At 36.0% G+C, this 13865-nt stretch overlaps 1 protein-coding gene across 3 annotated transcripts in view; it reads right to left on the bottom strand.

Annotated features, from left to right (window-relative positions):
• Nucleotides 1–13865, bottom strand: part of Girdin (protein girdin) — a 576472-nt gene that overhangs the window by 299459 nt on the left and 263148 nt on the right. For all 3 annotated transcript variants that reach the window (XM_090411135.1, XM_090411137.1, XM_090411136.1), the window contains exon 15: nt 12354–12515. In XM_090411135.1, coding sequence (XP_090267261.1) covers nt 12354–12515 — 162 coding nt within the window. The remainder of the gene's footprint in view (nt 1–12353; nt 12516–13865) is intronic.

Genomic DNA, 13865 nt, shown 5'->3' with positions numbered 1-13865 from the left:
GAGGGGGGATATGATTGAGACATATAAGCTGTTAAGTGGTTATTACCAGATTAACGTCAGGGAGGTTTTGCACAGAATGGGTGAGGATAGCAGGAGAACAAGAGGTCATTCCTGGAAGCTGTATAAGGAGGGTGTGAGCAAGGGAGTGAGGAGCAGGTTTTTTGCATGGAGAGTGGTGAGTGATTGGAATGCTTTGCCCGAGAGTGTGGTGTGTGCAGAGACAGTGAATATATTTAAGGCACAGTATGATAAACTGTGTGTATAACAGTGGACCTCCCACGATGAGTCTTTGACTCCATGGAGGTTTTTATAATAATAATAATAAATACCACAAAACATTATCACATGAAATCCTGAGCTCTATAGACAAGTTCTGCATGTACTACTACTACTATCTTCCACATAGAAAACACAGTTGTAAAAATATCTACCTATAAAATCAATAATTCACATAATCTTATGATATACAAGAAACCAAAGTAAACTGTCCTTCTTATATTAAAAATAAAATGATATTTATTTTATAAAATTAAACTCCATTTCTAAGATGCATTCGTTGTCAGCCTTGGTGTAGCAGCAGTGTATACCCACATCTAAAAGAGATCACTAACTTATTTAGTTAATTCATGCCAGCAGTATACTTCTTACATACATACTATATATATTGCTACTTAAATTATCCATTCCAGCAAACACTCTCATCTCTTTTACTTTTCTTTTCTGTTTCTCTATTGCCTTCGTCACATTCTTTCCTTTAGCTAACAGGAAGCTCGATAGTGAAAATTTAATTATCAAATCACCAATACCACGACTTTTTTTTCTTATATTTTAATTGACTTGCTTGCTTTTATTATTATTCACTGATAACTTATGAATATCTAAGCTTTCCTTCATGTTATTGCTCTCCTTATTTTTCTTTTCCTTGGTTCTTGGGGTGATTAAGGGTCAAAGCTGTATAACTGAGAGGAGACCTCCACATAGCCTTTAAAGGAATGCGGAGAACCGACCAGGGCTTCTGACCTAATGTCCAATCCTCACCTTCTCGTGGTGCACCCTATTGGGTATCTACTTGGATACTGAACGGACGAGGATGGGCTGGCAATATGGGATTTAGCCGACCAAATTGTATTCTTATTGGTTAAACCAAAATATAGAATGATGGTACAACATGACAAAATTTCATTCCGGCTGGGGCGTCGCCCGGTTAAAAACAAGGCCCCCGTTGTTTTTGCCAGGGAACCAGGGTGAACAGCGAAAAGTCAGCTACTGGAACAAATCTGAAAATAAACACCACCAGAGTTAAAGATCGGTACTATCAACGTAAGAAGCCTGAATGGCAAAGAAATGGAGCTAGCTGAGGAATTAGATAAGTACCAGATTGACATAATAGGGGTGACTGAAACAAAAAAGACCAAAACTGGTGAGATCTTTCTGAGCAATAAATACAAAATGTTATATTCAGGCAATGACAATCAAGGAAAAGAAGGAGTAGCCATAGTATTCAACACAAAATACGAGGCTAATCTTCTTGAATGGCAGTCAGTCTCAAGTAGAGTAATGTGGGCAAATATGAGAATGGGGAACTGGACAATGAGACTTATTTGTGCCTATGGTCCCACAGAAGGTTCTACTAAGGTAGAAGTGGAGGAATTTTTTGAGGCTTTAGAAAAAGCAACTGACACAATGAAAAATGAAAAGTTGGTCCTTGTTGGGGATCTAAATAGCAGAGTAGGAAATGATTGTGAGACATACAAAATATTTTGGGAAAATTTGGAGAAAAGAGCAAAGCTAATAATAATGGCAAATATCTGTTGGATTTCTGCTCAGGACATGGACTGGTTATTACTAACACCATGTTCCAACATAAAAATGTGCACAAATTCACATGGAGAGAAGAGGCTAGAAATAAGAAAAGTGTCATTGACTATGTTATTGTTGATAGTGATGTTTTCTCCCTGGTGCAGGACACCAGAGTGTACAGAGGATTTGAAATTGGAAGTGATCACTATTTAGTCTTGAGCAGGATAAAATTGAATTTCATATTGAAAAGAATAACATGTAAGAAAGTTTTAAAGCGAATAAAAGTTGAGCAGCTCTCAGATGTAAACTGTAGACTAAAATACAGAAAGATTATTGAAAAGAAAATGGAAGAGTTTGAGAACAGGAATCAAACCTTGGAGATTCAGTGGCAAACTCTGAAGAAAACATTCATTGATTCTGTCAGAGAGGCATGTGGTGAGGTTGTCTGTAAGGATAAAAAAATCAGAACTCCATGGTGGACACAGGAAGTTAAAGAGGCAGTGAAGGAAAAGAAGAAAGCATACCAAAAGTTCCTGTCAAATAAGTCAGCTTGTGCTCTTAGAGAATATAGAGACAAATGCAAGAATGCTAAACACTATGTAAAACTAGCTAAACAAAAGTCATGGGAGGACTTTGCCAAGAATATAGAAAATAAATATCAAGAAGGTGGCAAAATATTCTGGAGGTTGTTGAAGAAGCTTAAGAATGGAGGAAAGAGTGCTATAAAAGGAATTAGAGATGGTAAAGGTGACATGAAAATGGGAGAAAAAGATATCCTTGACGTATGGAGTAATTACTTTGAAAAACTGCTAAATGAAACAAGCAGTGATGACAGCACAGTGGTAAAAAACATTGACCAGGCATGCAGTCAGGAATACATATCCACACTTGAAGTAGAAAAAGCCATCAAAGGCTTGAAATGTGGAAAGGCAGCAGAAGTAGATGATATTTGACCAGAAATGCTGAAGTATGGTGGTATAAGAGTCTCACAGTGGCTGCACTGCATAGTTCAGAAAGCCTGGACAGAGGGACGAATTCCTGATGATTGGAGTAGAGCTCTCATAGTACCCATATATAAAAAGGGAAATAAAACTGCATGAGAATTACAGAGGTATTTACCTACTGAGTGTTCCTGGCAAGATCTATGCAAGTATACTTGAGAAACGGTTGAGAAGAATTGTGGAAGAAAAGCTTGGTGAAGAACAAGCTGGTTTCAGGCCAAATAGAGGCTGTCAGGATCAGATCTTCACTTTACGACAAATAGTCGAGAAAGCATGGGAATATAACAAAGATCTGTATTTAAGTTTTGTCGATATGGAAAAGGCATATGACAAAGTGCCAAGAGAGAAGCTATTCAATACGCTGCAGTTATATGGTGTCAATGGGGCATTATATCAAGCAATACTTAGTCTTTATTTGAGTTGTAAGTCAGCAGTTCGAATTGAAGGAAGTACAGGAAGATCGTTTAATGTTAAATCTGGTGTGAGACAAGGATGTACATTATCCCCTCTGTTATTCATTATCTATATGGATCACATTATGAAGGAAAGTGGTATTAAACATGATATCAAAATTGGAGATGTTAATGTCAGCTCTTTGCTTTATGCGGATGATGTTATACTTCTAAATAAATCCACTACAAGTCTGCAAGATTCTCTGACTAAATTGAATAGCTGTTGTAATAGATATGGTATGAAGGTCAGCAATAAAAAGACAAAGACAATGAAAATAGGCAGAATCATTGAAAATATCAACTGTGTTGTGAATTCAGAACCTGTGGAACAAGTAAAACATTTCAGCTATTTAGGCACGATTTTTACTGAAGATGGCAAATTAAATATAGAAATAGACAACAGAATCAGCAAAGCTGGTATGGTGGGAAGTCAATTGAATAAATTCATATGGAATAAGAGAGAAATTAGTCGGAACACTAAATTAGCTGTATACAAGACAGTGTTCAAACCAGTTTTAACTTATGGATCTGAGAGCTGGGTCAGAAGTAAAACACTTGACCAAAGACTAGAGACCACAGATATGAGAGTCCTGAGAAAGATTATAGGCATGGACAGATGGCATCAATGGCAGTATCATATTAAAAACGAGGATATTAGGAAAGAACTTGACGTTGTGAGCATCCAGGAATGCGTTAGCAGAGCTAATCTCAGGTGGTATGGTCACTTAAACAGAATGGGCGAAGAAAGATTAGCAAAACAAGTGTTCTCTGCCAGGTTGGCAGCAAAACGACCCAGGGGAAGACGAAGATATAGGTGGATTGATACGGTACAAAGTGCTTTAGACAATAGAAATATAAGATCTGATAATGTTGGAGTGTTGACAAGTAACAGACTGATTTGGAGGAAAATTGTAGATAGGAAATTAATAATGATGTAATTTTTTTCTGGTAGTACTATCATATCCTGTACACCCCTTGAGGGTACATGGCAGGAATTTGATGATGATGGTTCTTGTAAACGTTTTTCTGCTTTCTCCAACTCTCTGGTCGATTTTTGAATAACACATTTCATATGTTAATTTTTATTAATTTATATCATCAATATAAAGGTTCTCACTTCCAGATTCTATATGTTATCATTATTTATCCTTAACTTTGGAATCTGTTCCAAGATGGATACGAGACTTCTATTGTTCTGCTGGCTTTTTGGCACCATTTTTATATCTTAACTTATTTAGTTTTAAAATATATTAACAAATGTACAGAAAACAATAAAATAAAATCAGTAAAAATTAATTATGATAATAGAGTAAAAATACACTATCTAGAAAAATACTTCATAAATAAAAAAAAATCTTCTATATTCAAGGAGCTGCCAATTATACACCATAGGTGATGATTGCTGAAGAACTTCAAACAACAAAATTAGAAGTTAAAGAGGATTTTAAGTCTGAGGGAGATGGTTCATTTGAGGCTGTCTGGTGCAAGATAACTAATAGATCAAAATATACCATTGGTTGCTGCTATAAATCTGGGGGTCCAGAGGAAGATGTAGATACCAAACAATGAAAGATTATCATAATGACTACAGGCCAAGCAATTATTATGGGAGATTTCAACCATGGTGACACACCGGAAGGAGGAAATGAAACATGGCAAGATGGAATTTATACAGTTATTAACAGATGATTATCTGAAACAGCATGTAATGGACAGGATCAGAGGTTTGAAAGTGCTGAATCTGGTAACAGCATCAGGTGTATACATAACTAAGGTAGACACTTTGCACCCAATTGGGGAGAGTAACCATGCAGTCTTGTTCTGGGAAGTAGAAAGCATGTGAATTCTCTGTTAAGAAAGTTTATATTGAACTATACATGCCATGGCATTGAAAAATGCCATGATTTGAGAAGATACAAGGAAAGAATGTTCAGTAGTGCAAGGGAAATGATCACAGATCATTTGAGAGAAGAATCAGACTGCATACTCACAGAAGGAGAATAAATCAAGTGGGTCAAGTGGATGAGAAAAGATATAAAGCAAGATCTGCAAAAAAAAGAAAACACTGTATCTTCTATATTCAAGGAGCTGCCAATTATACACCATAGGTGATGATTGCTGAAGAACTTCAAACAACAAAATTAGAAGTTAAAGAGGATTTTAAGTCTGAAGGAGATGGTTCATTTGAGGCTGTCTGGTGCAAGATAACTAATAGATCAAAATATACCATTGGTTGCTGCTATAAATCTGGGGGTCCAGAGGAAGATGTAGATACCAAACAATGAAAGATTATCATAATGACTACAGGCCAAGCAATTATTATGGGAGATTTCAACCATGGTGACACACCGGAAGGAGGAAATGAAACATGGCAAGATGGAATTTATACAGTTATTAACAGATGATTATCTGAAACAGCATGTAATGGACAGGATCAGAGGTTTGAAAGTGCTGAATCTGGTAACAGCATCAGGTGTATACAAAGCTAAGGTAGACACTTTAGTATGATAAGGTCAAATCAGATTATGAGAGAAAATTAGCTAAGTAGACCAAAGCAAATCCAAAAGTTTTTTTGTTTTTTTTTTGTTATGTAGCAAGAAAGAGGAAGAAACACTATGGTAGGAAAGTGACAGAAGCAAAAGAATAGTTGTGTTGCAGAGGTGCTCAGCATATTGAAAAAAAAAAAAAAAAAAAAAAAAAAAAAAAAAAAAAAAACTATGTTAAAACAGCAGTGGGACTGAATGGCATGCCAGCCTGTATGCTACATGAATGTGCAAGCAAATTGGCAGTGTCTCTGATGAAATTGTTCAAATATAAGTCTCAGCTCTTGCATGGTTTCAAAGGAGAAGAAAGAGGGTAGGATAGTTCCATTACATACAGGTAGCTTCAAGACAAGTAGAAAATTACAGACAATTAATATCTCAGCAGTGGTCTGAAGATAAAATCTAGCAATGGGTGAATAGGAATACGATACTCTATGGTGGGCAGTATGGTTTTGTAAAAGGTAGGTCCTGTCTTAGTAATTTACTCACATTTCATAATAAATGTGACAGCAGAATTGGATAAAGGAAATGGCTACATCATGATATTGCTGGACGTTGCAAAGCCATTTAACAGAATACCACAAGGAAACTATTACAAAAGTTGGAGCAAATGGCATTGGATATGAAGCTAGTTAGTTAGTATGATTAGGGGTGGCAGACAAACAGATGCCACAGAGTAGTATATGGCAGAGTGAAATCTAGGACAATGAGAGTGATTAGTGAAGTACCTCAGGGTTCTACTAAGTCCACTACTGTTTAATTTGTATATTAATGATTTAGGGAAAGATTCAAGGAGGGATATTCAGTTACATACTGATGATGCAAAAGTGGGAAGGACAATAATTAATAAAGGTGGTGTAGATATCTAACAAGGTGATTTAAATAAATTGGCATTGTGATTGAAGACTAATGATTGTCAATTTAATGTTGTGAACTGTAAGGTTATGCACTTTGGGTTGAAAAGGTTACATATTGTGTACATTGATGGTATTAGAGTGCATGAAGTTGATAAGGCTAGGCAGTTGGAGATAATGGTGGACAGAATTGAAGTTCAGATGGCATATTGCAAAAGTTGGTAAAACAGTTCAAAGGATTACATAGATGTTGAAAAACACACTAAGTGAACATAGGGAGGTTATTATCCCTTTTTATAAGTCTATGATTTAGTAGCACCTTGACTACTGTTGCAGAGATTTGGTCACCTGGATTTCTTAGAGGTCAGGAGATGGACAGGATTTGGAGACAAGTGACCAAGCTGGTGACAGGTGTGTGGGTTGCAAAGTTTAGTTGATTAAGTGGGAAAAAAGGGACATGACAAAAGCTCATAAGTTATTACAGGGGTTCTATAAGATTAAGAAATTTTTCAATATACAATAAACAGACTGAAAAACCAGTAGTCACTCTGGAAGTTCTGTTAGGGTGTGCAGACTAGGGATGTTCAATAAAAACTACTTGCTGCTTTGATAAGAATATCCCCTGAATGCAGTTTCTTTACTGATTTGTGGGATCATTGGTGGGATCTCCAAAAATCCCACCAATGCTTCCAAACTCTTCTGGATGACATTTTTCCAAGTGAACATTCTCCCTGTTGAATGCAAGATTAGGAAAAGTGGTGTATTTGTTACAGCCGCTCATGTTTTTTGTTTCTTATTTTGATTTTTGGTTGATGTTTCTATGGTTTCTGAATATGATTGGAGTTTGTGGGCTCTGATAAACAAGTGGATGAAAGATTATTCACTCTCAAAAGGAGTTTGATTTGGTTGCAAAGCTCCCCATCCACCAAGGAGCTAAACATGGATGTTCACTCTCTGGCAAACAGTTGGGAGTGGAACATCAGGGCTATCCCAGATGCCATACTTACACTAAGCCTCTGGCACTGTCTCCAGACCACGGCAAAGGAGACTTACTGCAACACCACTGACCATTCGCCATTTGACTACTTGTCAAAGCAGTGTAGCGTGGGACTACCAGGATCCCATTTCTGGATATTCACAGGTTACACCACATGGCAAACATGGCAGCAAGGTGTTGGATCCCAGTGATAATGGTCTGGAAGATAAAACTGACAAAAAAAGACTCGAGAAAAGTAGAATGAAAAATACATGAAGAAAAAAGCACAGTACAAGGAAAAAAAAAAAAAGGGCCAGCACCATCATAAAGAGGTCAACTCCACCAACAGGTGCCTCATATGGAGGAGAATAAGTAACAAAAGGTGTGAAAAGTATTGTGTGAATCATGTTTAGTGTAGGTTGTCCACGATGATTCTTCAGACTCTATGGAGATGCAGGACTGCTAATAATAATTCCTATTTACTGCTACAATTTGATTCTTTAGAGGTTTCTCAATGAGTAACACCTAGTAGATGTGCCCTGCTTATTTTTATTTTTTATTCCAGCATTAATTTTAATAAAGAATCCTGAAGACTTGTATTGGAGTTATATAGAAGTATAACAGTCTGCATGGTTAGCCTAGTGGCTTTGCACTTCACAACCATATGCCTGGGGAAGGAGTGTCCTAGGTTCGATTCCTGTCGACGACGTGAGGAGCTCAAGGATCTTTCTCAGCCATAGCCAAGTTAGCCAGTCTTGGGCATGGACAGCAGGGTTTTTTCCACCAGTTTATCTGAGTTTTTCATCCCTCAAGCAGGTAAACCCGCTTTGAGAACCCACAGGGAACAGTCATAGGATATAGTAGTTTGGTTATATATATGTGGTTATAGCAGGAAGGTTATAACCACAACAACAAACAGAAGTATATAAAGTAAAGAGCTGAGATTACCATCCCAAATTTTGATATCAGGTAAAATACCCCTATCCTTCATAAAGCAATTCATATAAATGATGAATAATAGTGGAGATAATGTACACCCTTGTCTAACACCTGATTTAGCATCAAACCATCTTCCTATACCTCCCTTCCAATTCTAACTACTGACTAACAATTTAAATCCAGACTAAGTATTGCTTGATATAACGTCCCAGATTCGTCATCGTCTGCTAGCATCCTCTAAAAAGAGGGTTGCAGCAGATGAGCAGATCTTCTCCATTTCTCTCGGTCTGTTGCCTCCATCATTCTTAAACCAGTCCATTCCATGATATCATTAAACCACTCTTTGGTTGGCCTTCCATGTCTTCTCTTCCCTTCAACTTTCCCTTGTAATATAGTTCTTGTCAGATGTCTTGAGGAACCTCTCAGAAGATGTATTGCAAATCTGGTCTTTCTTTGCATAATGTTTTTAAGCAGTTTTCTTTCCATCCCAACTCTTCTTAAAACTTTTGATTTGATATTCTCTCTGTAAAGCTAATCTTTTCCATTCTTCAATAACACCACATTTCCAATGCATTAATTCTTTCCATATCTCTTTGAGTGTCCATGACTCACTTCCATAACTTGCAATACTCCAGACAGTTGCTTTAATATTCCAATTCTCACTTATTTTAATATTGTTATTTATTAAAATTCTCTTCATTTCCATAAATGCCGATTTAGCTTTACCTATTCTATTTCTAATGTTTAACTCTGAAATTCCTTTCTCCGAGATCGAACTACCTAAATATTGAAATCTTTCCACTTCTAAAATCTTTCCTCCACATCTTATCTTTGCATTATCTAATATTTTTCTGCCCATTATCATTATCTTAGTCTTCTTTGTGTTAATCCTTAGTCCGTACTCTTTACAGGAGTTTTCAATTCTTTGAACAATTTGTTGTAATCCATTTTCACTTTCTGCCATCACCACTACATCATCCCATCCGCATACCTTAAGTTATTGATGATTCTTCCATTTCCAGATTCACAAAACTTAAAGACAGATCACTGTCACATTCCCATGACTTCTCCACTCTTTGTCTCAAAGTGAAAATTTGATCCAGACCACCTCTTTTATCCCCAAATCCAGCTTGTTCTTCTCTAAGTTTCCCTTCCACAATTTTTCTTACCCGTTTTTCAAGTATACTTCCATAAATCTTATCAGAAACACTCAGAGAAATTCCTTTAATTCTTGCATTCAGTTTTGTTAACCTTTTTATAGATGGGTATGCTATGAGAGCTCTACTTCAATCATCTGGAATTTGATCCTTTGACCAGGCCTTCTGAATTATGAAGTGTAGCCACTGTAAAACGTTTTCTTCTCTTCTTCTTTCTTATCCATCAGATGACAGGTTAGAAATCTTTGCCATCTGGCTCTTATCTCTGGCCATTTCTGTCATGTCTCTGAAGCTCGATAATTCTGCCTTTCCTTCAAAGACTGTAGCCAAGTTCTTTTTAGTCAGTGTCTTGATTGTCTTCCTCCAATCATATAAATGTTTGAATACATTCCATTCCACATTTCAGGTTTTTTATAGCTGTTTTTACTTCAAGTATTGATATAGATTTATGACTGATTTCCTATCGAGTGTTTTATGCTATCATGTTGTCACTGAATGATTCATTTAGTAATCAATTACTAAATGATTACTAATTACTCAAGACATCTAGAATATCTTTATCTTCAGTTTTTATGTCACTTTTATCATCTGATTCCTTTTACAGTACACTTTCTTCCATTTCTAAACTTTTTCAACAGCCTCCAGAATATTTTGCCATCCTTGTGATATTTATTTTCTATTCTTGCCAGTCTTCCCATGACTTATTTAGTTAGTTTCAAACAGTGCTCCACTTTTATTACATTTTCCTTCATATTCTAGCACCAACTGACTTACTTGCCAGGAACTTAATATGCTTTCTTCTTTTCCTTCATTGGCTCTAACTTCCTGAGTTCACCATGGAGTTTTGATTTTTCTGGTTGAATACGTCAATATTTTCTTCATGATTTGCCATTGAATCTTGAAGTTTGGTTCTTGTTTTCAATCTCTCTCTCTCTCTCTCTCTCTCTTTTTTTTTTTTTTTTTGTGAATAATGTTTGGGCATTTGAGTCTATAGTCCACCTCTGAAAGAGCTGCTCAACTTTGATTCATTTTAAAAACTTTCTTACACACTCTTCTTTTGAATATGAAATTTAATTTTATCCTGCTTAACACCAAATGGTGATCACTTCCAATTCAAATCCTCTGTATACTTTTATGTCCTGAACCAGTGGATAAACATTGCTGAAAACAATAACATATTCAATTAGACTTTTCTTATTTTATGCATCTTCTCTCCATGTGTATTTGTACACATTTTTATGTTGGAACATGGTGTTAGTAATAACTAGTATCTGTAGTGAACAGAAATCCAGCAGGTACTTACCATTATTATTTGATTTGCTCTCTTCTACAAATTTTCCCAAACTATATTTCTATATGTCTGGTAACCATTTTCTACTCTGTTGTTTTGATCCCAAACAAGGATCAACTTTTCATTTTTCTTTGTCAGCTACCTTCTCTAATGCCTCAAAAAATTCCTGAATTTCTTTCTTATTAGAACCTTTTGTGGGACTGTAGGTGCAGATGTGTCTCATTGTCCGATTCCCTATTCTGATATTGCCCATATCGCTCTACTTGACATTGCCAGCCATTCAAGATTATCCTTGTATTTAATGTTTAATACTACAGCTACTCCTCCTTTTCTGTGATTATTACTGCCTGAATATAACATCTTGTACTTGTTACTTAGAAATTTCTCACCTGTTTTTGCATTCTTTGTTTTGGTAACACCTATTATGTTGATCTGGTACTTTTCCAATTCTTCTGCTAGTTCCATTTCTTTTCCCATTGATGCTACCAATACTGATGGTGCTAATCTTGAACTCTGCTGATGAGTTGGGATTTGTTCCAGTAGCTGACTTTTCACTGTTTGCCCTAGGTTCCCAGAAGAAAACAATTATTGTTTTGTTTAACCAGCCCATGTTCCAGTCAGCATAAAATTTTCTCATGTTGTACCATCATTTTGCATTATGGTTTAAGCCAATAATATAATTTGGTCAGCTCAATCCCAAATTGCCAGCCTATCTGCACATGTTCAGTATCAAGGTACACCATGTGAAGGTGAGAATTGGACATCAGGTCAGAAGCCTTGGTTAGTTCTCCTCATTACTTAAAATGCTATGTGGAGGTTTCCTGCCAGTTATCTAGCACTGATCTTTAAGTAACCCATAAAATTTACATAAATTTAAAAATTCAATAAAACAGGAAATTATAAAAAAATAAAATGAAATAAAAATATGCAACTTCCTTATGCTGCTTAGATTATGCATTATAATCTGGTGAAGGTGAATAGACACACAACAGAAATTTTTTAAAAGTATTCTGGCCACAATTAAAATATAGCTTTAATCTTCTTTCACATTTTATTTTTCAAAAAATAAAATTATGTTTATATAGAACACATAATTTTCATATTAACATGGGATGTACATTATCATGATAACTACTATTCTGATGCATTCAAGGAAAATAATTTTAGAATGAAATTATATAATTCTTATTGTAAAGCAAAATCCAGATAACTTGCTTGCAGTTATCATTACCTATGATCAGATTTTCATACTTAAGAACAGAAGATCTTAAATTAGAACTTGCTAGTGTAATATAATAGTATATAATACAAGGTGGTATAATATCAGCATATTATACTACCTTCTGGTGTTCCAGATTCTGCTTCAGTTGTTCCACAATTCTTTCTTGTTCTTTATTTTGAGCTTCCATATCAATTAATTTCTGCGAAGTAATATTAAAGTCCCTCCGTATAGTCTGGTTCTCTTCAGTCAACTGAACATTCTCTTCCATTATCCTTTCCACCTAAAAGCATAACAAAAAATATTTCTTAACAGGTAATTGCTCTATTCAAAAAAAAAAAAAAACTATCAATGATCAATATTTAGGATCTCTAAATTTATTTTGATGAAATTCTTCTTAATTAAAGAGATGCTCTCCAGAAGTAAAATTTCTACCAATCATATACGAGAGTGGTCTGAAAAGTTCTCGGCCTAACAATGAAAAAACAAATTTATAATTTCAAAATTATTTTTATTTTTCAACATAATCTCCCTAATATATTTATTCCAGTGATGCTCCTGCGTCATTATCCTGTTTCTATAGTGGTTCTCAGTAAGATCTGCAAAATATCTCTCTACAGCTGCAATCCTCTTGATTTGAAGAAAAACGCTGACCAGCAAGGAAGTTTTAGTTTTGGGAAGAGATAGAAGTCAAAAGGAGCCAAATCTGGAGAATAGGGTGGATGTTCCAACAATTCATAGTGCAGATTCCTTAATTTTCCCATTGCCAAAACACCTTTGTGGGCAGGTGCATTGTCCTGATGAAAGATGATTTTTTCTTCTGCAAACTGGGTCTTTTCTCACGAATTTTTTCATCTAGTCTGGTTAAAAGATCGGAATAATATTCCCTGGTTATTATTTTATCCTATTCAAGATAATTAATAAGCAAAATGCCTTTAGCATGCTAGAACACCGATGCCATGACCTTTCCTGCTGATGGAACTGACTTTGTCTTCTTTGGCACTGAACAAAGCTTCTGTCCACTGTTTTGAATGCTGTTTGGATTGTGGTGTGTAATGGTGAATCCAAGTCTTATCCATAGTAATAAATCGATGCATAAAATCAGTTTTATTCTTGTTAAAATGCTCCAAGCACTGTTCAGAGATTTTCATGCAAGTACGTTTTTGACCTGCTGTGAGCAAGCGTAGCACAGGGCCACCCCTTCTCCCTTATTTTTCGTATAGTTGCCCCCCCCCCCCGTGTAGTAGCATATTTTGTCACCCCCTTCCCCCTTATTTTTCATATAGTTTATTCCAACTTTGCCGTCCCGTGCAAATGCATGTCTTGCACTGTCGAAAGAGCCAGCTCAGGCATGGCACCCATCTTGTGCAAAGCTTTTTCATTTGCAATTCTTCATGCAAAATATATCCTACATGTTCTTTTGAAATGCCTATAGTCTCAGCAATTTCACACACACTGACTCGCCAGTCATCCAATACCATGCCGTGCACTTGATCAATGATTTCTTGTGTTGTTACACTTTTTGGATGTCCTTCATATGGATCTTCTTCAAGGCTGGTACAGCCACATTTAAAATCAGCAGCACATTTCTTATTTGTCAAAAACAAAGGAGAAGAGTGCCCATAAACTTTCA

This window comes from Typopeltis vanoorti, chromosome 21 (assembly GCF_054136105.1).
Source record: "Typopeltis vanoorti isolate ZY-2024b chromosome 21, IOZ_Tvanoo_1.0, whole genome shotgun sequence".
In the NCBI taxonomy this organism is placed as follows: domain Eukaryota; kingdom Metazoa; phylum Arthropoda; class Arachnida; order Uropygi; family Thelyphonidae; genus Typopeltis; species Typopeltis vanoorti.
This window is presented reverse-complemented; position numbering and strand designations above follow the sequence as displayed.